Raw genomic sequence first — 24578 nt, 5'->3', positions numbered from 1 at the left:
TCAAGGTCTCTAATTACTTTTGTTTTAGGCCCTTTAAAGTTTTCCATCAAATCACTGATACTCTTCATTTTTTAAATTATTTTTTCTGTACATTTCATTTTAGATAGTTTGAATTGCTGTCTTCAAGTTCACTAACCATTTATTTCTGCAATGACTAATCTACCATCAATCATATCCAGTGAAATTTTCATCCCACACATTGTACTTTTCATTTCTAGAAGTTCAATTTGGGTCTTTCTTTTAAATGTATATCTCTAGTGAATTGTTTGAACATATTTTAAACTATTTGGAATACAGTTATAACTTCTGTTTTAACATCCATGTCTATAAATTTGAATACCTGTACCAGTTCCATGTCAATTTTAACTTATTGATTTTCTGTTCATTATATGTTGTATTTTATTGCTTCTTTCCTTGCCTGGTAATTTTTGAGTGAATGTCAGACAGTGTGAATTTTTTATCCTGTTGAGCTTTGCTCTGGAATGAATTTAAGATACTTGTAAACAATTTGGTCCATTTGAATCTTGCTTTTAAATTTGTTCATCAATATTGGATCGATATTTAGTCTAGTGCTAATTATTCCCCATTACTAGGGAAAGACTTTTGTGGGTACTCAACACAGTGTCCACTGCATTTACAAGGTTTTCTAGTCTGGGTGGTAGGATGACACTCTCTTCTCACCCTTGTTTAAGTATTAGTTACTGTTTCCTCTAATCATTTCACTTTAACCTAATAGATAGTTTTGATTGGTGGGAGAAGAAGGGCCTTTCCTTACCTTTGCTGGTGGACATACTTAGAATTCCCCAGAATACAAAGTAGTCATTCTTCTTATTAACATCTTAAGCAAAGCAATCACATTTCTCTCTCATCATTCAATAGGATAAATACCTCAATGTGCTCTCAGTTGATTCTGGTTTTCCCAGACCTCCATCATGTTCACATCATCACATTTCTTAGAATTGGATTGTGATTGATACTTATTTTTTTCTTTCTCAAATTATCCTTGCATTTAAGATATAGTTTAGCTTGTTATCAAATTACAGTTTAACTTTTCTCCTTCAACATTTGAAAATAGATCTCTTTTGTCATTTTTATTCAGTGTTGCTGTTGAGAAATGTGAGGAAGTGTATCTAATTTTTATTCCTCGAGCAGTGCTACTAAAGTGTGATCCTCAGACCAGTGCATATTTATAAAACATTTCTTACTAGTTCTTTATGAAACAAATACAGAAATATAGTATTACAAAACATTGGAGCAAGTTAACAGAAAATATTAGTTATATTTTATCTAATAATAAAATTACCATTTGTATGTCTGTTTTTAACTCACTTCATTATTTCCAGTAATTTATTCAGAAAAGTATGTCTGTGATATATAATATATAATGCAAGAAACATTTACAACAATAACCAAAAGAAAAAAAAAGATTCTTCTCTGCAGATTGTTTGAGAAACACTGCTTGATGTGGTTAGAAACTTTGGTCATGCAGATTCATGGAGCCTTAAGCCAAGAGGCCTCATAATCAGTGGACCTAGGGTTTACAGAGAATGGGCTACTATCTTCATGGTTTATAGGTTATTCTTCTAAGTCACTTAATATTGTACATGGGGAGAGCTCCATGGATTTAAGTTTGAAGTAAGGATATAGTGACCCAGAGAATTTGGCCTGGGTGAAAGAGAAGATGTGAGTTCTGTCAGTCATGTTATAGAAAGAAATGTCCTGATCCTCATAATCCAAGAAAATCACAATCTTTCGTGGACAATTTTCTATCAGGAGAGGCTCTTCCAGGAAAATCTTTTGGGAAGAACAGGTGAGAGCCCTGTATTCATGTCCCTTCTTCTCTAAGACGCTGAACTTCCTGTTTTGTAGATGGTTGAGTAACTCACTCCTCTCCGTGGGCTTCTCATAAATGCCTAGAGTCCATTCATCAGTGTCCTCAATGTCCACCTCCCAGTAATGTCTCCCTGAAGTGAATTCTTTCTGACCAAGTTTGATAAGGTTGCAGTCTCCTTGCTTATTACATAATAATACCCGTGTTTCCTCTCTGACGTTCTCTTCTCTCTCTGGGTCAGAATTGTTCTGATGAAAGTTTTCATGATTTAGAGTCACAAGAGCTGGAAGAAAAAAAAAGGAAAGGAAAAGGCCAACATTGTATATTTCAGAAAACTGTTTCCGCTGTAACTGTTTTGTTACGGGGAAAGCTTAACAAAACAGAGCAAATGTGTAAGGAGTAGGGATAGAATGCATCTCCTCTGGACATGTGTGTTGCAGGAGATGGTGCTGGGAGGTGGCTGATGTGCTCCCATCTTGAGTTCTAGGCTACTTATCTTATCCTATCTATGCAGTTATATAGGTCAGTGTCTTGGCAGAATGCCAGAGTGAGCAGGGGACTTGAAGTGTTTATTGGAGAATGGTGTTCTTTCCATGTTCTCTGCAAATTAGACCTATGTTCCTCAATTAGTAACAGGCTCCAAGTGAGCTGACCTCTCTACAAAGAACAGCTGAATTGCTATTTTGAGCACTTCTTACTTAGTTTGGGGTCTCCTCAGCTGAGGGGCTATCTTAATTTCTGTTTTAGAACCAAGTGGACCCCATAGACGAGGAAGCTGTGCCAATATTTGAAAGTGGAATCACGACCAGTGTAGCTAAGCCTAGCAGCAATTTTCAGTTCAGGCTAATATTTAATGATTTTCATGTTCTTCCCTCTCTTTACCAGAACAATAGTGCCTCTGTCTTTTCAGCGAGGAGATGATGTTAGGAAAGAAAAACAGGGTCTCAGAGGGCAGGTTGGAAGGGAGGCAAAAAGATAAATAAAGAACAACTTACCAGGTTGGAACTGTTCCTTCCTCCAGTCTGAAAAAGAGCAATACAAGTTGAAACTGGGATGGAAGCATACCCAGGGAATGAAAAGGAGGTAAGATGCTTCCTTCCCTGACTCATCACCTTCTCCTGTTAACATTCTCTTCCTCCTCTAAACCCCTCAAACTCTGGTAGTATCCAGAAACTACAGGACAAATAGTATGCTTTCTGTGCTCTGTCTTAGACTAGAAACTATCACATATTTCAGCCTGAAGCTGGGGCATATTCTCCAGTCTGAGCCAGGTTTGGAGACCCCTGGAGCAGGGTCTAATGCTCTACATGCCCCTCTACTATGCTCTCAAGACCTTTATGGACCTTCTCACTGACAATGAGAGCTATAAAGTGTATTTGTAAATTTAATTTAATTTTATTCTATTCCATTTTATTTATAGTTTTTCTAGCCTGTGATCTCCTCAGAGTAGAGTTTAAGCTTATGACTAAGGCATATAAATGGGCCCTTATTACTTTGACCCAGATCGTAATCAGATTGCTTATATTTTTCTCCAGGGACAGATTCCTCATGAGAAATAGAACTGCATCTGCTTCTGCCTGTGGCCACTTCTCTTATGACAGGACTTGTGATTTTATTTAAAGCTTGGGTATTCTCATAAAGTCTTGGGACAATAAGCAGATAAGGACATATCCATAAGTCTTGATTGGAGCAGCACTGTGGTCTCTCACTAAACTGCCCTCCTGTCAGAAGTGTAGCACTCAGATGCATAGAATCTATGAATATATGAGTCAAGTAGGACATCTGAGATCATGTATTCCAGTCTTTTTGTCTTAGAGATAAGGACACTGAGCTCAAAAAAGAGAAAAGAACCCGATTTCTCAGCTGTAATTGGTAGAGTTGGAACTAAAAGTCAAAAGTCATTCTTAGTACTTTGCTCACTCCTTTAGAAATGTGGGAATATTTTTCAGTATCTCATGAAAGAAAACTCAACAGAAACTGCTTAATCAACTTTAATCTGTGGGAGGACCTCCTCTTATCAAAGCACTTATCAGGCTGCGTGTAGTTGCCTGGTTCCTGGCTTACTTCCCCCAATGGACTTTAAGTTTCACAGGGTCAGAGTATAATAGTTTGCACCACCACCATCTAGCACAATGTCTGGCATATAAAAATTGCACAGATACATATTCAAGAAATGACCTGGTGTGCTTTTGAGGTCCAACTCTATATTACACACACACACACACGTTATAAACCCACAGAATACATGGACAAATTTTAGAAGGTATAAATATAGCCAATTTCCCCACCACCAGATAAACATATTTTTGCAAATGATATTCAAATATTTTTAAAAGTTGTTTTTCAACTTTTTCACACATAAACCTTCTCCCTATATATTGAATTTACTTTTTTTATTTCAAATAGGTAAAATAAGTGAAATCATAGTTAATATATTTTTCCAAATATAAAATATAATACATTTTCTGCTCTTTTAATCTTTATTTGTAGAATAGAAATGCTGATATAATATATTCTTTATTGTTCCCAAATCTCTCTTTATTCATCAAAATCACTCTGAGTTCTGTGCCTTCCTTCTTCATAGTGGATGAGCTAACAATTCTTGCTGAGTCCTACCCTAGCCATGTGGTGGAACTGACCAGGCAGCAGTTACTTCTCCTTCATCATTAACTCTGGAAGACAACTGATTATTTGAGCCTCCAAATACAAAATACTACAGAGTGATACCAAATAAATTTTCACATCTTTCAAGTGTGTGTGTGTGTGTGTGTGTGTGTGTGTGTGTGTGTTTATGACTCTGCTTATTATGCTCAGAATACCAGAGGCACTTGGCAAGACTAGGTCCATAGAGTTACATACCAGGATATAGCAAGGCCTTCTTCCAATCTAAAACAGAACAAATAGAGGTAAGACAAGATGAGACATTAATCTGGGGCCTTGAATTTTTCTTCCTTCCCCTTATTTCTCTTCCACTAATTATCATTCAATCCTTTAGTCTTTTCCTCTAAGGATAGGGAGCTGAGAACTTGTTGGTCATCAGGACATCAATTGACATGACAGAGTCTCTTACCTTTATTGTATAATGCTTTTCGCCTTTCTGAAAGAAACAACATTCAATGAGAGACCCAGAACAGGTGTGAAAAGGGGAACAACTTCTACACAGGGCATGAGAAGAAGCAAGACTCACCAAGCTCTGCCTTGAGGTTCACTGGAAGAGGAGGAGATATAAAATCCATCAAACTGGGTTTTAGCTGCTCCTAAGTTCGGTGAGTAGCTAAATGAATTCAATTTGACCTTCTCTTAAGGGTCCCATAGTTAATTAGGTGAGAAAGATTAGCAAACATATTTGTCAAATGTAAAAGGACAGGCGCTAAGAAAAGTTACATGGGAAGTATCATGGGGTCACACAGGAAGGAGAGCCCATGCTTCATAGGAGTTTAAGATTTCTTAGGTGTTTTTAAAACCTATTCTTGAAGGACAAAAAGGAAGAGAAGATAAGGGAAGACATTTCCACGAAGAGAAACAGGTTGAGGCACAGTGGTGTGAAAAGGCATGGTGTGGGTTGAGCCACAATTTGGAGGCTTCGTGACTACTGCCCACAGACCTCCTAACTTCCCACATGATTTTCTCCTTTCCCTAGGACTCCCAGCTCTGTGGAATTCTTGGTACCCTGCGTTTTCCTTGGGGTTCTTCAGTAATCTTTTATTTCCCCATCCACCCTACACAACCTGTATCTGCAGCTTCTCCATGAACCTCTGATTTGACCTGCTGCCCTGATTTACTTTTGACTCTAAGTGCCGCTTCCTTTTCTCTCTTCATCTTCTCTGTTTCATGAGATTCTTCCTGCTTTTTCTTTACTTCTCTCTCTTTGGCTTTATGTTCTCTCCAGCCAGTGTAGCTGATCCCGATGAGGAGAAGCACCAGCAAAGGGAGTGTCCCAGCCAGGGCTGTCTTCCACTGAGACGTCCTGGGGAAGAAGGGCTCTGACACAGGCATGTGGAGACACAGTGAGACACTGACCTGGAGGAAGCCCTGCCCTCTCTCCAAGGCTCCCTTCAGCCTTCCTTCACTCCTACTTGCCCTTAACGCACCCAACTCTGCCTTGGAGTTTGTGCCTTACTGACCTGGGAGGAAGATGGCTGACACTTTCTCCTGGCCAGAGAAGGGGTTCTGGATGGAGCAGGTCACATTGTCCAGAGAGCTGTCCGTGACCACAAGCGATGCCTCCACATGGAACAGCCCATCTCCATCTTGGGTCTGAGACTCAGAGAGGGATGGTAGCTTCACTCCCAACATGTCACTCCACTGCACCCTGGGTTTTGGGAACCAGCCACCTGAGGAGCACAGAACTCGGATCCCGCGATCCTCAGGCCCCATCATGTAAACGTGAGGGGCAGAGCCCAAGCCTGAGGAGAGAAGACATGTGCCTGAGGGCTGTGGTCCTTGGGGCTCAGGAGTCCCTGAGGCTGAAGGTCTAACTGCCTTTCACTAGGCTGATGAGCAACCTGAAGCTCAGAATTCAAAACTGCTCATAGCCAATGTTAGGCTTACCTGTGATTCAGTTTTTAAATCAACTTAATGCTTTTGCACTTTACTTGGACTGAGAGAACTTTGGGATCATTCCAAGAAGAAAAAGGAACAGGGACAATGAAAGTTAGAAAAAAGGAGTTTAATTCTACAAGTTGTCTCTCTCTCCTGATTGGGTCAAAAATATTTGAAGGCCTCAGTACCTACCTGAATTAATACTAGCTAATTAATTTTTGTGATCTTTTGGCTACCAAAATATCTTCAGAAGGATTGCCTCCTTTACTGTTTAAAAGCAGAGTATGTAGTCTTATCCTCACTGTACAGTTTAGGAAATTGACATTCTACAAGGCAAAATATTATATCAACATATGGAAGATCACGAGAAATGCCAAGTTAGGAATCCACATGTTCTCACCCTTCCCTTTGCTTTACACCATGACACGTACATTCTGTGCTAAGTTAACTTACCTATCACACGCAGCTCCACAATGGCTTCTTGGGAGATGTGACCATCCTTAAAATGACACCGATATTGGCCATCATCAGAGGCACGGATGTGTTGGATCAGCAGGGCCACAGCGCCTTTGCCAATGGAGTCCCCCACCAACTGTGTCCTGCCACGGTACTCCAGCATTTGCTCCCCTCCTTGTTCCTGTCCATTCTGGTACACAAGCACTGTGGAGGAGAGCTGGGCTCGGTACCACCGGATCTGCATGTGGGCTGCACTCTGCTCAGGAGACAGCTGGCAGGGCAGACTGGCATCTGCCCCTAGTAGGACCATGATGGGCTGAGCTGGTCCCTTCACGGAAAAGCCAGACACTGCATGAAAATTAGAGACAAATTGGGGGAATGAATGGGGGTGGGGGGCAGGATGAGATGGTAGACCCACCTGCATTCTTTATGTAGGGACCCAAAAGTATTTCTCTCTTATTTGTGTTATTTTTTGACCTCAAATTAAAGAGACAATAACAGAAAATGTCATTATTGTGACTTCATAGCTAGTTCTCTTCAAACCTGGAGTCTGAAAACTTCATCTTGAGGGGCGCTTTTATTTTATGAAGAAAGGACTTATGTCCCAGAAAGAATAAATGGGTTCTCCAAGATCATAACCAGATAGAGCTCAGGGATCCTGAGTCCAAATTCTTTGTACTCAGACTTGGGTTTTCTTGGCAGTGAAAACATTACAAAGTATGTTTTAACAAACAGTTACATCAAATTTAAACAGGCTAACATCAGTCATACGCAATAAAGACTTAGATAAATATTATAGCTATGAGTTTTACGAGGTCTGCTCAAAGGAGTAAGGTGTGTTGATGTGAAGGAGATCACTCCCACCCTTCGCCCGACCCTTCAAGCCTTCTGTTAGCAGCAGACACAGCCACAGTTTCCCCAGAAATAACTGCTTTGAGAAGATGCAGAGTTGGGACTGATGGACCCATTATATGAGAAGAACCACTGAAAACACACCTACAAATAAAAAGCATGAGGGAGAACACTGACCTGGGGAGCACCACGTGGACACCTGGAGAAGGAGAAGAATGGGGAGAAAGCCAGCAGGAGGGAAGCTGGGAAAACCCGCCATCTTCTCCAGAGCAGAAAGTGGAGCAGGTGGAAGCACAAAATGTTCACTCTGACAATGAGGTATTCTGTCGGAGAAGGTGCTGAGAAGCTAGCCGAGTGAAAATTCTTGGAAAACAAAAATCCCGTGTTCAAAGACATACTTTTATACACAGGTTTTTGGCTATTTTCCCTCACAGACCTTGAGACAAACACCACCAACGCCCACCCGTTCCCAATGGGTTTTTTTTTCTTCCCTCTCTCTCTCTCTCTTTTTTTTTTTTTTTCTGAAAACCGTTTCCCCAGCAGGTGTAGAAAACTGTAAACTGTTCTCTTGTGTCCTGTGGGCTCACTTGCTTATCTACAGATTCACCTTCTCACCGGGGCTCTCTTGAAACAGAAAACCCTGAGTTCAATGTTGAGAGATGAAGTCAGACACAAAATTTGTCCACTCCACTCAGCCAAACTATTTTCCCCCTTCATTCATTCATACATGTATTTATTTATTTTGACTGCAAATACTCTTGTGGCTTAACTTCTGAAAGGGAAGGGAGTTTTGTCACCACATGACCCAGAGCTCAAGCCCTTCTTTTTCCAGGACCCACATGTCCCACAGACACACCTGCACATCACCATATGTTTCTCTCTCACCATCCAGATTGAGCCAAGGGTGGTTGCTGGAAGCTCCTGGAACCTACAAGACCTGGCAGCTACAAGACCCAGCTCCGGAGACAATTTGCACCTGGTTGTTCTCGAGGTCAGCCTCCAACGGTGTGGCTTCAGGGGCTGGAAACGGCAGGTTTCTAACCCATTCCTGGATTAGGAAAATATTCTTAGGAAGGAGGACAAACAGGGCTGCCAATAGGCACTGGAATTTGAATGCCTCTCCTGGAACAGGTTTAACGAGAAAGTCACAGCCTGCCTGCAGCTCTTTTACTTACTTTGAAAGTGGAAGTAATAAAGGTCACCCCAGGGGACTTTGGACTGGGCTGAGCTATAGAATGATAGGAACTCTAAAGTTGCTTTGGTCAAAAATGCTCAGTGTAGCTCCCCCCTCCCACTTGCAAAGGACTGAAATGACATTATTTGGGGAGAGGGAGTCATCTTCCTGTATACTACTCAGTTCAGCCGGTAATCCAAATGTCCATCTAACAAAGCTAGCTGATTTAGAGGATAAGCCCAGGAGAAGCACGCTTACTCTCACCACACCACGATTGACATTGGAAGCCACGTGCAGAGCTGCACAGGGGGAAATAAGAGGTTGAAAATGGAGGGCTCTCTGCTCCAAGAATAGAAGGTCTGTTTTTACAAAAACCTTAGGGCTCCCCAAAGTAGAATAGGTAAAACTACAGAGTTTCACCGTGCTAGATACAGAATGCTCACATGGCATTTTCTTTCCATTTCACACTCTTTCCAAGTTTAATTTATGTTTCTTCATGTCACACAAGGTTTACAGATAATCAGGGACACAAATAGCAATTGCATAAATATTAGTATGTAAGCCCCTAACTGTCTGGCTAAATGAATACCAAGATCCTAAACAAATATTTTCTAGAGACAATGAGTTACATTTGCCTTTTTAAGAAATCAAATGTCTTGAGATATAATTTGCATGCAACGGAATGCATGGTTTTAAAACATGCATTTGAATGAGGTTTCACAAACGCTTACACTCATGTAACCACCACATCCATCAAACTGTGGAATTTTTTTGTCTCTTGAAAATTTTCCTCATGTCCATTGTCCATCAATCCATTCCAGGGGGTGGAAAAACCGTATTCTGATATAAATCATGATAGCTTAATCTTGCTTATTCTAAAACTTCAACAAAAATGGAGTCATACAGTATGTGTGCTTTTGTGCTTGACTTCTTTGGCTAAACAAAATGTATTTTGAGATTCAACCATATTGTGTGTATCCGTACATTAAAATTTTTTTTTTATTGTTGCATAATATTACATTGTTTGAATATAGAACCATATATTCTTCTGCAATTCTCTTCGGGGCTGTCTCCCCACCTCATGCATGACCTCTCTTTCCACTCAAATTCTTTACCACCAAGCTGGGCAGCCCTCCTCCTTAAGGCCATCCTGTCTCATTTGGGGTCTGACACCTACCATATGGTTAGGGTCTGAAATATTGAGGAATGGGAAGGGAAAACTGAAGGAGAGAAGGAATGGACTGAAGACACGACTTGCTTTTTTTTTTTTTTTTTTTTTTTTTTTTTTATGCGGTACGCGGGCCTCTCACTGTTGTGGCCTCTCCCGTTGCAGAGCACAGGCTCCGGATGCGCAGGCTCAGCGGCCATGGCTCACGGGCCCAGCCGATCCGCGGCATGTGGGATCTTCCCGGACCGGGGCACGAACCCGTGTCCCCTGCATCGTCAGGCGGACTCTCAACCACTGCGCCACCAGGGAAGCCCACGACTTGCTTTTTTTGTTTATTTTGAAATGTATATGTTTGTGTGTGTATTCTATCTCAAACTGTAAATACTGTATTCTCAAAATAAATTTGAAAAATTTATATACATACTTATATATTTTTCCCAATAATAGAGAATTGTTTGCGTAAAATCCGTTAATCTGTGGAGAATATTTTGAGGAATTTCATTGAGTACATACCAGTGTTTGTGTGAGAGAGAAAAGTGAAGAGGGAGTGAGAGAGAACTACAGGATATTATTGATTTCAAAGAGCAGTTTTTAAAACAGTGTAAACAGTGTGATCTTGTTTGAGAAAAATAGAAGGATAGACATCAAAATCACAGAAAAATAATGATATGGTTTTTTTTTTGGAAAGTGCTTTTTCTTTTTTTTTAAATTTAATTATTTTTATTTATTTGTGGCTGTGTTGGGTCTTCGTTGCTGCGCATGGGCGCTACTCTTCATTGCAGTGCATGGGCTTCTCATTGTGGTGGTTTCTTTTGTTGTGAAGCATGGGCTCTAGGCACGTGGGCTTCAGTAGTTGCAGCACACGGGCTCAGTAGTTGTGGCCCGTGGGCTCTAGAGTGCAGGCTCAGTAGTTGTGGCACACGGGCTTAGTTGCTCCGTGGCATGTGGGATCTTCCCGGACCAGGGATCGAACCCATGTCCCCTACATTGGCAGGCGGATTCTTAACCACTGCGCCGCCAGGGAAGTCCAGGGTATTTATTTCTGAGTGGTACAAATATGGGTGTTTCTATCTATTATTTTTGCTTATCTCTAATTTTCAGATTTCTCTAACATAAAAAGGTAAAGAATAGTGTGTGTATATGAAGATTTTTAATACAAATATGAAGTATATTAGGGAGGATTCCTTCATAGGAGATACAGGATTGAAGAAATAATCAGGATTCTTGGGAATGAAAAATTGGCTTAAAGTAGAAAACAAATGGAAATGTCAAATATCAGAGTAGACACTCCTGAAGGTCAAAATATTGGGTTAGGAAAATGGAGTTACTACATGGTACTTTAAATCAAAGAGATTTAAAAAATTAGGAAATATAAGTTAAGCAAATAGATCCAGAACTTCAACATTCACCTAGTACACTTTCCGAAATGGAAAGGAGATTAGGGGCAAGAATCAGAAGGAAGGGTACTTCACAAAAAGTTGGAATATTGCAAAAAAAAAAAAAAAGAGTCATTTATGCATGAATTCTTATAAAGTTTTAGAGCTCCAAACAAACAACTAAACAAAAACCAAAAACCTCAAAGCTTCCAGAGTCCAGAAAAATGTGTTATGTACAAAAGAAAAAAATCAGATGTCATCATACATCTGTCATTCAATATTAATTACTAGAAAACAATTGAAATTAGTCTTTATTTTTGTCGACAAAAATATTCAACTAACAATCAAGTTAAGCAAAAACGGTGGAATTTTATTTGAGCCAAACTAAGGATTATAACTTAGGAGACAGATTCAGAAGCTCTGAGAACTGCTCCACCTGTTAGAAGTTGAAGGCACAGTCACACATATTTTTGAGACAAAGGATCACACATAGTTTTGAGACATACTGACATTTTACCTAAAAGTTCACCAAAGATGCATAGTCCAGGTAAGCATGTACAAAGCAAGCAGCGAGTCTCCATGATCGCCTACAGAGTAGGGAAAGAATGCTATTCTTTTAGGAAGTTACATTGCTGTCATCACAAGAAAGAAAAAAAAAATTGATCTTTACAATCAAGCGGGCATTCCCACCTTTGAGGAGGTCTGGTTAAGGTATAATGCAGATACACATTGCATATTACAGGGGGAAGAAGGAGGCCCAAACAGACAGAGAGAGAGAATTTTTGTTGAAATTTTCTTGTCTTGCTTTAAAATATAAATTTTATTTCATCACTTTCCTGAGTAGAAACTGGAATTATCTAAACAACAAAAACATTAAGTGTAAGGGCAAAAGAAAGAAAATTCTGGACAAGCAAAGAATCAGAAGTTTTCTCCTCACTAAACTTCTCTTATATGAAGAACGAAGGTTACAGGTTTTGAACACAGGGGATTGGAGCAGGGAAAAGGTACAAATAGTTTTGAGATATATCCCACATTCTGTTTATACCCGCCCTCTGTGGGGTACTGTTATTTGACTTGGAGTAAAGTGGAAGATAGGAGATTTCAGATATTGTGTCCTGGCATTAGTCACCTAGGAATGGAAGAATCAAGGACTGACTTATTCTCCTTTTCTGATAGCTCCTTCCAATAGAGCAGTTGCCTCCACGGAGACTGCGTGGTTTTCCTGCAGTGGTGATTTACTTCATAAATTTAAATCATTTTCCCAAAGCATGATAGTATTATTCATACTCATGTCAAATCCCTGCCTGTTTAGGAAATGCAAATCCAAATCTCTAATGAGATTAGATACTTAAGCAAGTTTCAAAAGGAATACTTAGAATAAGCAGATATTTTGGTATTAATTTTATAGGCAGCCCTGGGAGAGGCTTGGCATTCTAAGCACGGTGGAGGAAAGGGTTAGGTAAGTATCACACCAACTCATTCTACTAATCCATCTTAATTGCCTGAAGTGGATTTCTGTTCATCAAAAACTAAGAGAAATTGTTAGATCTCACCAAGTCATAAAGTACAAGATTTGATATACCATAGTTGTTATATTATTTAAAAATCTCTATAACTTCATTTATAAGTTCTGAAATGATTCTGTTCATTTCTGGTTAATTAATTATAAAGTTTTTTGAGTTCCCAACTGATTTTGTGTTTTCTAATTCTGCTGTATGCCGTTAGAACCATGCAATCCTCGGAAGTTATATGCTGTTAACGGATGTCCCTATTTGAAGGCACAATCTTGTTTCTTTGAATGATTTCTCTCTGAACTTTATTTTTATTTTAAAATTAATACTACCATATCTAAAATTTTGTTAGAATGTATCTGGTTTATATTTGTTTATTTCTTGTTTTACTATGTCTCTTACAATTTATACATAGATGTTCAATCTTAGATCCAGAATTTCAAAAAATGTAAATTAGAACTTTAATTTTTTCAGGCTCTAACTCAGAATGTCTTTCTGTCATTCTAAGCAAGAAAAACAATTATTCTAGAACTCATAGGATTTGAAGGATCTTCAAAACAAAAGTCAATTATGTAAACAGAGGACAGCAATCTCATCCTCACCTTTTCTCATTGTTTACAGTATGGAAGGAGGATGAAAGTTTGCAGAGAATCATTTTGGGAATTTTATACGGTTTTTCTTTCATCCTGGTTGAGATGGATATAACCTCCACATCAGTGGAGGAAATTTCTATGTCTGGGAGAAGGTATGAATATGCCCATGTCTTTTCAATTCCCTGTCTAATGGAATGAGGGGCCTAACTGATAGATGAAAATTTTCATCAGAATGGCAGATATACTGAGGTCAATTGAACAAGACATTAAACTAAAAATTGCCAACACTTACACAGAACGTAAAAGTTACTGACACTCTTCTAAGTGCTTTGCATATATTAATTCATGTAATCCTTTTTTTGGTGACGGGCAAGAGGGAGGGAAGTGAGAGAATCTGGGCAAGGACCCTGGGGGTTGACAGAGGAGAAGCCAAGTTATATATGTTCCTTCAGCCCATAGGAATGTGTGGGGAGAAAATTGGTTGAGGCCAGAGTAATGTTTATGCTAAAGCCATCTCTCTCAGTGGCTGCTCATTGCCTTTGCTCTGTCTTTCCGTCCATTGGATAAAATGTTCTTCTTGAGAGAGGAGTTTAGAGACATTGCGGTCAGATTTATCACATCAGAGCATGGCTATTGAGATAAAAACTGTTTTCTTGGAAAAGGGAAACAAAAGGTCTTTTTTGTGAATGTCAAAGTCTTCCCTGATGTTCCCTGAGAGAGACACTACAGTCATTTGAGCACTTCAGGAGGCCATTTCTTAGAAGCACTGTGAACCACCTTAGCTATAATCTTTTTTACCTTGTGGGTCCCATTTTTGTCTTCATTCCAGCTATTTTCAGGACCTCCCTCTGGGTCATACTGTTCTCTGCTCTGGGAAAGATGGTGTGTTCCCTGGACTTCTCTCTGCCAAGAGACCTCTTCTTTATCCTGCTTCTCCAGGTGTCCATATGGGGCTCAGGTGAGAATATTTTATATTTTCTATACCTGGATTCTCTTGCTCTCTGAACAGAAGCATTAAACTACTCCATCATGTCTCCTATATACCTAGGTTAATTCCAAATCTTTTATTTTGATACAATAATGTATTTGTCCATATACGAGGACAAATAAATCATTATATGATTATTTTAGAGGGCAGGACCAGGAGAATTACTTTACTGATGTCTTGTAATTCATTTAGATCTCAGATTCTGGAGGAATGCATTTTCTGATGCCCAAGACCTGATTAAAAACTCTATAGCTTCTTGATTTTCCAGCACTCTCCCCTCCTCCTTCATTGAATTTACCACCATGGCAATTTAAAAATCTTCTGTTTAATATGAGATCACTCTGTTGATTGTAAGCTCCACACGGGTGGAAATCCTCCTTGTCTTGTTCACTGCCTTCTTCAGCCTGAATGTGTGCTACAAATTATTGCTGTATGAATGAGAGAGAGAATGTCTATGGGGCTCTACTGGACCAATAATGATGCCATGCTCTAAAAGGTCCAGGCAGGGTATTCTGATATTCTTTTCATTTGTGGCTCTATTCCACAGATTCCTTTTTGGTGATTGGTCCCTCGGAGCCCATTGTGTCCATGCTGGGTGCAGACACGGTGTTGCCCTGCCGTGTGTCCCCAGCCATGAGCATGGAGAATATGGAGATCCGGTGGTTCCACTCCCAGTTCTCAGATGCTGTGTATGTGTATCAGAATGGAATGGAGCAGGCGGGAGAACAACTAGTAGATTTCAAAGGGAGAGCAGAGTTGGTGAAAGACTACATCACTGAGGGAAGAGTAGCTGTGAGAATCCACAGCCTCCTAGTCTCAGACAATGGAATGTACAAGTGTATTTTTTAAAAAGGAAGTGATTTTGAAGAAGCCATTTTGGAGCTAAAGGTGATAAGTGAGTAATATCTGAGAATACATATCACTCTAAGGGAAATCTAAGTGTTCTGTACTTGATTTTGGGGAGGAGGATGGTGAGCAGGACAGAAGCAAAAAAGCAGTTATCCTTAGAGCTGGCCAACATCTTAGACAGTGGATTTAACCCCAAATCCTCTTCATCTATTTATACATGTATTGTGTTGTACTTTAAAATTAAACTATTTCCATAAATATCTACCATAAAAATTGATCATTTATTTCCCTCTACGTTTCTCCTCACATATTTTGAAGGAAGGCACCATGATTAGCAAAAACTACCATTACTCTCAGAGACCAGAATTCCAGCTGGGTACCATGATGGACAGAGGCTTAACAGGGAGTGCTAGTGGTCCGGAACCAAATCCACTGTTTGGAGGAAGTGACTGTGAGGGGTTGACAGAGTAGATTGAGGTGCTGGTTAGTTTTGCTTGTTTTTTAATTTCACATTCATAGGCTCTTTTATGTCTGGCTTTTTTGTTGTTGTTGTTGCTCACCATTATGTTTGAGATTTTTCTATGTAGTTAATTGAATGTAGCTGTAGCTCATTTCTACCTCTTTTTTATTGTTTTGCTTTTTATATTTAGATCTTTCATCTATAGAAATGTATTTTTGGTATGAAGTTTAATGAAAAGCTCAAAATACTTTTTCGTAATGTATATATTTACTTATCTCCATACCAGTAGTGAATAGTGTAGAAAATCTCCACCAGTTTTCAATGCATTGTTTCCCATAAACTTCTCATAGGTACCAGGGTAAGTCTAAATTTTCTGTGTGGCTATAATGATTTATCTGTCTATTTCTTTGGTGTTTCCATTTCTAAAGCTATATACTCTCTGCCAAGGTGAACATGTTGTTTCTTTTTAGTTGTAATGCTTTTCTCATACTTTGGCTATGTTGGGCCTACCTTAAATTAATACTTCTCATTTAATACCATCTGACAAGATATCTATATACTCATTTTATCCATCTTCTTTATGTATAACTTGAATGGAAAAAATCTAATCCATTAGATCTTGAAGGAAAGAGTGACAAACTCTCCTGAGCCATGTTGCTGTGATCTCACTTCAGTATCCTCCCAGTAAGAGGTCAAAGATTTGATAGTCATGGAAATAACCTCATGCAGGTGACAGCATTTTTCAGTACCTTTCCCATAACAGTTCTTTGACTTATTGGTGTAAAGACAAGTCCAACCTTTAGAAGCAGTTGTTTGATTATATACCCATGCTTATCTTTCACTCATTTAAACTTTGTCTATTACAGCCACTTCTAATGCTCAGAAATGGGTATTCCTTCTATTTCCTCTTTCTCAACATAGATATAGGTTTCATCTGCTTATGTCAACTTGGAACTTCAATGATTATATTCTTCCAGGAAATGCAAGGTCTATTTGGTTTATTAGTTCTTGCTTCCTAGACTTTGATCTGTTCCATTTTGCTCAGGAGCAGTTTATTTCCTTTTTTCAAGAGAATTGGCAGTTCCCTCAGGCAATTCTGAGAAGATGGATTGTCTTTCAGACTGCTTTCTGTTTTCCAGAAGTATATTCTCCCAGGAAGGTCAGGGATTGGTAGTTTAAATTATTAGCTCTATTATAATTTTTAGCCAAAAAAGATGATGTACCTGAGGTTCCTATTATATTTCCCACAACTGAGAAACTAGAATAGGACTGAACTTATGGTGGTTCCATGCTTTGTGATATCAAGTTTTAAAAAGACAAAATAATATGTGGTCTTAGAAGTTAGAATAGCCATCATTCTTGAAGAGACAGTGAATTCATCTAGTATTGTGGTGCTATTATATTTTGACATGGGTGTTGGTTACGTGAATCTACTAGCAGACCTAGCCTGTGCGGAGTTGAAGAAGAGGAGGGGTAGTGGAAGGAAAAGAAAGGAGTGAGAATGGAAAAGTAAAAAGATCTTGACTCTTTCATGGACTCACTTCACCTTGTTACCTTCATGTTTTAGATAATCTTTACTCAGTGGAAGAAAGAAAATTTGGAAAAATGACAAAAGGAGATTGTTTAAGGAAGTGACTACATGTAGTCTCAAGCACAGAAGTCTTCCTTGAGACTCCAATAAATGGAATAGACATATGATATAGATACAGAATAGATATAGATATAGTGGCAACATGTCTACACTGGCAAATTTTACTCTGTTCCTTCCCTATTATCCTTCTATGGCCAATTGCAGATATGCTTGTGTAGAGGAGATATGACAGGCATTGGTATAAGTCCCAGTATCAGCTTCAATGTTCTTGTAACTTTTGAACTTCAGATACCTATTTATCTCATGGGAAAAGAAAAGAACCCCCTTCCATCCACAGAGAGCTATGGTGCTTTGTCCCTCTTCTCCCACTGGTGTAGCTGTGAAACACGAGGAACTTTGGGAAAAAAATGTCCAAGTCTCAGATGAACGACTTTCCTCTCCAGGTTTGGGTTCTGGTCCTCATATTTTTATGGTGGGTCCAGAAGATGAAGGAATAAGGCTGAAGTGCACAGGTTTCCCCAGCCTGAAATACAATGGGAAGATGCAAAGGAAGAGAAGATCCCATCTCTCTCTGAGAACGAGACACAAGATAATGTTGGGTTGTTTCAGTTTGAGGCAACCCTTCTTGTGAGAGACAGCTCAAAGACAGAAGTGTCCTGTTCCATGAAGAACCCTTTCTTTGGACAAGAGCAAGTGGAAACCATTTTTATCCCAAGTCAGTGTTGCTCATTTGGGGGGCAGGACAGGAGTAAGGATGGGATATTTGGGAGCTGGGATGGGCTAGACTTGCTTGGTGTATGTTTTTAATCAGGTTTGGGAGGGTCCTGTGTCAGAACCCTTCTTCCCTAGGACCTCTCCTTGGAAGGTAGCATTCGTTGTGACTTTGGTGATACTTGGGGTTTTTGTTGGTGCTGTTGTGTACTTGGCTCGGAAAGAATGACAGAAAAAGAAGAAACTATCAGAAGTCAAGAAGGAAAAGGAGAAGGAAAGTAAAGCCAAAGGTAAAACTGTGAATCAGACTTGGTGGGGATCTGTGAATTTATGGGTTTGTTAACATGATTGTGCATGTGGATGGCATCTTTTGGGAACAAAGAGATATGTGTAAGAATGAGTTAGAGCGCCAAGACCTCCTACAAAACATGGAGCCCAGGACCTCCATGAGAAAAAAAAATAGTATTATAAAGTCCATTGGAGAGAGAAAAATCACTTGTATAAACATAGAGAGTTTTTTTTAATGGTCATAATAATTCTCAATTAAGGTAATTTTTTTGTTTTAGGTATATGGAAGTAGCACTTAGGATCTGGGCTTAGTAACATAGTCTAGAAAATATTTATTTTCTGTTAAATCAATTTTGTTATTTTCTTTCCTTTTTAGAATCATTTGAGAAAGAGCTTGGTAAGTTTTCCACTTTCTTTGCTCTAATAGAGGAAATAGAGTCATTACTGTATGCTGTAGGTCTGGCCTCTCACAGGCTCTTATTCCTTTCAGCCAGAAGGAAGAAATTGTATCAGCAAGGTGAGTTACACTGATGTTATGGTTGGATAAACCATTTCATCGGCCCCTCTGTTCTGGTCACCTCCTATTTACCTTGTTGGTGAGGGAGGGATCCCATACCTTAAACAGTATAAGATTTTCAAACACATGACACCCAACACTGGACAAAAGAGGTTGACAGCAGTTTTCTAGTCACATGTACCCACATCCTGGGGAAGAAAGACACCTCACGCCATGCAGGACCACATGGAGGCTGCACTTGGGAGCAGAACGAATTAGCAAGGTCTGTAGGAGCCAGGCTTTTCAGGAACAAGAGAATGAGGTGGCACTGTTTTCTGTGGAAGTATGTAATTGGCTTGTTTGAATAATTTTTGCAGGCTGACAGGGAGGTAAAGTTCATTAGGTTGAAGACCAGCTGTGGTTCAGCTGTTTTGGCCAACAAGGATATTAGCTGAGAGGGGGAGCTTTTCCTGCTGGGTGGAGGGCATACCTGGTGAGAGCAGAACTCACAATTAGGCATTTGGAGCCCTGTGAATCTCAAAGGTATCAAGGCAGCACATAGAATTTTAGGCTTTACAATACACTTTCACAATTTAAGCCTACTTTCCCTTTCTTCCCACAAAAAACCAGACTCTCATATTTTATCATAGATGTAGAATGTGGAAAATGTGAGAAATAAAATAGGAGATGTAAAAGAGGGCAAGTACATCAGAATTGTCATTGAGATAATGAATGCAGAAATATAGTACTATCATAAACCCTCAGATTTCATGTGGTCACTGCAATTTCTCACTCTGAAGTGGCATTCCAATGAATGAGAGAATCTAATTCCTTTGTTCTATTTCAGACTGGAGAAAAGCAGAGTTATATGCTGGTGAGTAACTGATGTTGTCTTGGGGCTTCAGGTACTTCAGGATTTCATGAGGCATTTCCAGAGAATTTTTCAGATAGGTGCCATCATCCGGAGATTTTACTTTGAATCTGGGAGTCCAAAAAAAATACAAGAGGTAAAGGGATAAGCATCTCACTAGTTCAGAGGACACGTCCTTAGCATATTTTCCCATATGATTTTCTTTTTAGACTGGAGAAAGGAACAGTTCAAAGCAGGTGAGTGCCCTTACTATTTTGTCTCACTTAATCTCTTTTATACAAATGAGAAACTACTCTATTTGTATAAACTCCCAGTAATACCTAACTGGTTATTCATTTCATGGCTTTCACTTCAATCTCATGCAGAAATGTTAACAGATTTCTTATTGTTCTGACACCATTCATTCATCAGCATTAAATTATACAACTATTTATTCAGTGCCAAATAAATAAAGGGGAGCTGGTCTCTAACTTCACGGGAAAGCGCATGTACAAACTGTGATGAATCTTATGAAGGAATAAAAGATTGTCATGAGAAAAAAATCATGGATTAAAGGAATTGCCCCAAGGAATTGATATTTAATCTGAGACTTAAGTGATATAGTAGATCTATTCATGTGAATAACATTGAAAGAATAGTTCAGTCAGAAGGAAGTCTATTACATACCCAGTCTGAGACACAGAATAGCTTGTTGCATCTCAGTGGAAAAATGGCCCCTGACCATCTTAGGGTCTTTCCAGAATTATGAGTCGACTCTCTGTTTCTACTGCTTGCCACTTCACTCTGAATATCCCTGTATCCACACACATTTCCCAGTTAAGTTAATCTTCCAAACACTAAAATATATTATAATTGCTAACATACAAATTCTTATGAGAAAAATTTTAATTATTGAAGATGTTTGGTTTGACAAGAAGCAGATTAATTACTACTAGTATTAGCACTATTGCTACTATGAGTACAGGTATTAGTGTTACTACAACCATCAGAAGCTAAAATTTACCAAGTGTTCATCATGGACAAGATGTAGTACTAAATTCTCTACACAGTAGCTCGTTGACTTTTCACACTAGTCCTGTATGTACTGAGGTACCATAATGATGTACATCTTCATGAGATTAAAGTGGAACAGAGAGAGACAAAGTAACTTCAAGATCACTGCTACTAAAGACAGAGTGATTATCAAAATTCAGCTCCTTCTGACCACAGAGCCTGGGATTTCAACCATTAGAAATATAATAAGAGTGTATGAGAAGTAGATGACTTAGTTTTTACCTAAGCCTAGAGAAAAATGACACCAAAGAAGCTTAAATGAAAGTGGGTACACTGTGATTGGAAATAAGGCATGGTTTAACTATTAAGAGCAAGCAGTAGAGCAACCAGCATTTGCAGGAGGTTAGAGAAACACCAACTTGAAATATATGATCCTGGAGATTTTCAGATGAGACAGACTTCTTGGCTAAATGGTCTCAGCCTGTCTGGAACACATGGTTACCCAAGGTCCTATCCAACCCTGTCCTTCTATGATCTACGCATCATGTGTATCCTATGAATGAACACAGGAGAGAACATGCATTGTTTTACCTAATCTTCCATTTCTCTCCCTCTTGTTTTTCTTCATTCTCCTTTCCCAGTAATTTGCATCTTTCCTAAAACCAACCAGTCTCCACTGTGGAATGACCTTTATTTTCTTTCCCCCATACCTACAGTGGTTTTTACTCTGGATCCAGCCACAGCTCATCCCAACCTCATCTTATCTGAGAGTAGAAAACATATTTATTCAAAAGAGCATGTTTCTCAGAATGGTGATGCCCCAACACACCAAGAGCAAGGGGAGTCTGAAGCCATCTTCAGTGTTCTGGGCAAGATTTTTCTTACTATGTAGAGACAATACTGGGAGGTAGAAGTAAATATTGGGACAGAAGTTGGACCTAGAACTAGATGGGCTCTGGGTGTTTGCTCAGACACAGCAAAGAGAGAGGGGTGGTTTGTAGAATGTCCAGAGAAGAATTTCTGGTGGTGGTATGCAAGGCAGGAGAATTCATATTTCCCTCCTCCCAGAGAAAGTCTCTGTCACTGAGGCAGCACTCCTGCAGGATAGGAGTTTTCTTGGACTGGGATGCTGGGAATGTGTCCTTTTACAATATGATCAGTGGGTCCTACATCTATTCTTTTACTGGAATCACCTTATGTGGGACCCTTCGTGCTTATTTTAGCCTTCAGGGTGCTGGCGCATCTTTGACCATCTGTGCAGCTTCAGATCACACTGAAAATTGTCCTGATTCTTCTCCAAAGACCTCTCTAACTCATTTAAGTAGTTGTGATACAAGCGTCCCCCAGGAAACTAACTCTCTATTACCTCCATAAGAAGTGAAGTGTCAGCACCTCTGCTGCCTCTGCTCAAGCTTCTTATAGGTATGTTGTCTAAGAAAGCTCTTCTTCTTGAAGAGTAGGTCATTCTCACTAGGTATAAATCTGACCCCTTTCAAAGAGAGGTAGAGGGAGAAAGAGAAATGACACAGCTAGAAAATGTCTGGGGGAATTTCCTCCAGTGTTCCCTCTGGGGAAATACTCTTTTTGGGCAGCAACGATTTGTCACAAGAAAGCTCCAAGTTAATTCATGGGCCTTTCTTCAGTTCTGGTACTTACTGTGTTTTGAAGTAAATATGTTTAAAGCTACATTTAAAGAGAAAATCTCTCTTCTTACTATTTTTGTTATCAAATATGGAGGAGGGAGTGATGTTTAAAGGGAAGGGTCTCAGTTGAGCAGTACTGTTGGAGATACACACAGAAATCTGTTCAAGTCTTTTAAAAGTTAATGGCTTAGCTTGTTCTTTCTTCAGACTTTGGTGTCCATCAACTTCTAAACTTGGACTTTGCCAAGGTGTGTTGAAGACTGATAAATAACTGCAAAACCATTTGAGGAGAACAAGCCTCCTGGGAAGGAAGAGCCCTTTTTAAAAAAAAAAAAACAACAAGTTCTTACTGGTCAGCAAGTCCAGAACTGTATGTGAATAAAAAAGGAATGGATGTTACAATTTATGTTTTCAGAGAAAAAAATAGTCATCAAATAGGAATGGAGAAACATTCTCAGCCTTCATGAAGAAAGAGTCATCATTAACATTGCCTTTTTTTTTCTTTCTGACCAAGTTCTTCCCACTGTTGAGGGTTTTTCCTTTGCCTTTAATGCATCTAAGCCTTCTCCAGGTGTTTACCACAAAGCTTACATTTTCAAGAATATAAAATATGAGCTTCTCCTGTTGAATGAACCCTCTCTTTCTGACAGTAGACGAGATCAACTTAGATTCACTTAGATTTTTCTGCACTTCTAGCAGATCTTTAAGTGGCAAGTCCGTTTAACAACCTCTCTTGGAAGGTACACTGCCATAGCAAAAGTTCCCTAACACCCAGCCACTAAGTGGCAGTCAGTATTTGAACCCAAGAAGAATAAATCCAGAGCCCAGAATATTAACTTTACTGACAATAAAGGAAGAGCTTAAATAACAAGCAAGAAATAATAAAAGCAGGAGAGAGGTAAATGAACGGTGGGGAAAACATTAATAGGTATAATCAAATGGACATGTGGATGAGGATATGTGAGGGTAACAACAGAATGGGTACAAATGGTATTGGAAGTATGGTATGGAACAGGAAGGACAGTGGGTTCAGTTTGGGATATTTTACTTTTGTCATATATATATGTGTGTGTGTGTGTGTGTGTGTGTGTATATATCACACAAAATGTGAACCCTGATGTAAACTATGGACTTTAGTTGAAAATAACGTACTAGTATCAGTTCATCAGTTGTAACAAATGTACCACACCAATGCAAGTTGTTAATAATAGAAGAAACTAAGGGGTGAGAGGGGAGGGATATGGGAGTGCTCTAGATTTTCCACTCAATTTTGCTGTAAACCTGAAACAACTCTTAAAAAAATAAAGTCTTTTAATTAAAAAAAAAGAAAGGATGAAGTACTGGTACATGCCACAACATGGATGAACTTTGAAAACATTACACTAAATTAAAAAAATACAGACACAAAGAAATCCATATATAGTATCTTATGATTCCATTTATATGAAATACCAAGTATAGGCAAATTCACAGAAACAAAGTATATTAGGGGCTGGAGGGAGGGAAAAATGGGTGTAACTGCTTAATGGTTATGGAGTTTCCTTTTAGAGTAATCAAAATATTCTGGAGCTGGATACTGATGAAGGTTGCACATATTGTGAAGGTAAAAATACCACAGAATTGGACAGTTTATTTTTTTTCTTTAAATAAAATTCTAATGGATATGAAAATTAAATACACTTTTTTTTTTTTTTTTTTTTTTTTTTTTTTTTTTTTTTGCGGTACGCGGGCCTCTCACTGTTGTGGCCTCTCCCGTTGCGGAGCACAGGCTCTGGATGCGCAGGCTCAGCGGCCATGGCTCACGGGCCCAGCCGCTCCGCGGCATATGGGATCCTCCCAGACCGGGGCACGAACCCGTATCCCCTGCATCAGCAGGCGGACTCTCAACCACTGCGCCACCAGGGAGGCCCTTAAATACACTTTGATTACATTCCTTCCTAATTTTGATTGAACTCAGATTTGAGACATCATTTCAGTAATTATATATCTTTCTCATCTTAGTAATAACATCTTTCCCATTTTTCATTCTGCCATTGAGATTTCTCTCTTCAAGAAACTGTAAAATCAGAGTCTAAAAAGGCCCAAAAACTGTTCATGATTTTTGGTTCCCTTTAAGTTAAAACAACAATAAGAATTGGACACTTTAAAATGACTAAAATGATGAATTTTATGTGTATTTTACCAC

At 39.2% G+C, this 24578-nt stretch overlaps 1 protein-coding gene and 1 pseudogene across 2 annotated transcripts; one reads left to right on the top strand and one right to left on the bottom strand.

Moving 5' to 3' along the window:
- Positions 1-1575: 1575 nt before the first annotated feature.
- On the bottom strand, positions 1576-11980 carry LOC307058968 (butyrophilin-like protein 1; the record flags this gene model as incomplete). The annotated part of the gene is made up of 11 exons (XM_079712660.1): positions 1576-2114; positions 2827-2853; positions 4691-4717; positions 4902-4928; positions 5019-5039; positions 5614-5814; positions 5956-6237; positions 6827-7177; positions 7859-8027; positions 8658-8803; positions 11917-11980. The coding sequence occupies 11 exons, from the start codon at positions 11978-11980 to the stop codon at positions 1576-1578; spliced, it is 1854 nt and encodes a 617-aa protein (XP_079568786.1).
- Positions 11981-14382: 2402 nt separating this feature from the next.
- Positions 14383-22124, top strand: LOC307059527 (butyrophilin subfamily 3 member A2-like; annotated as a pseudogene). The gene is made up of 9 exons: positions 14383-14461; positions 15039-15386; positions 17835-18106; positions 18225-18392; positions 18767-18787; positions 18881-18907; positions 19734-19760; positions 19967-19993; positions 21467-22124. The product of its transcript is annotated as a butyrophilin subfamily 3 member A2-like (transcript).
- Positions 22125-24578: the final 2454 nt, after the last annotated feature.

The sequence above is a fragment of the Hyperoodon ampullatus genome (genome assembly GCF_949752795.1).
Source record: "Hyperoodon ampullatus genome assembly, chromosome: 10".
In the NCBI taxonomy this organism is placed as follows: domain Eukaryota; kingdom Metazoa; phylum Chordata; class Mammalia; order Artiodactyla; family Ziphiidae; genus Hyperoodon; species Hyperoodon ampullatus.
This window is presented reverse-complemented; position numbering and strand designations above follow the sequence as displayed.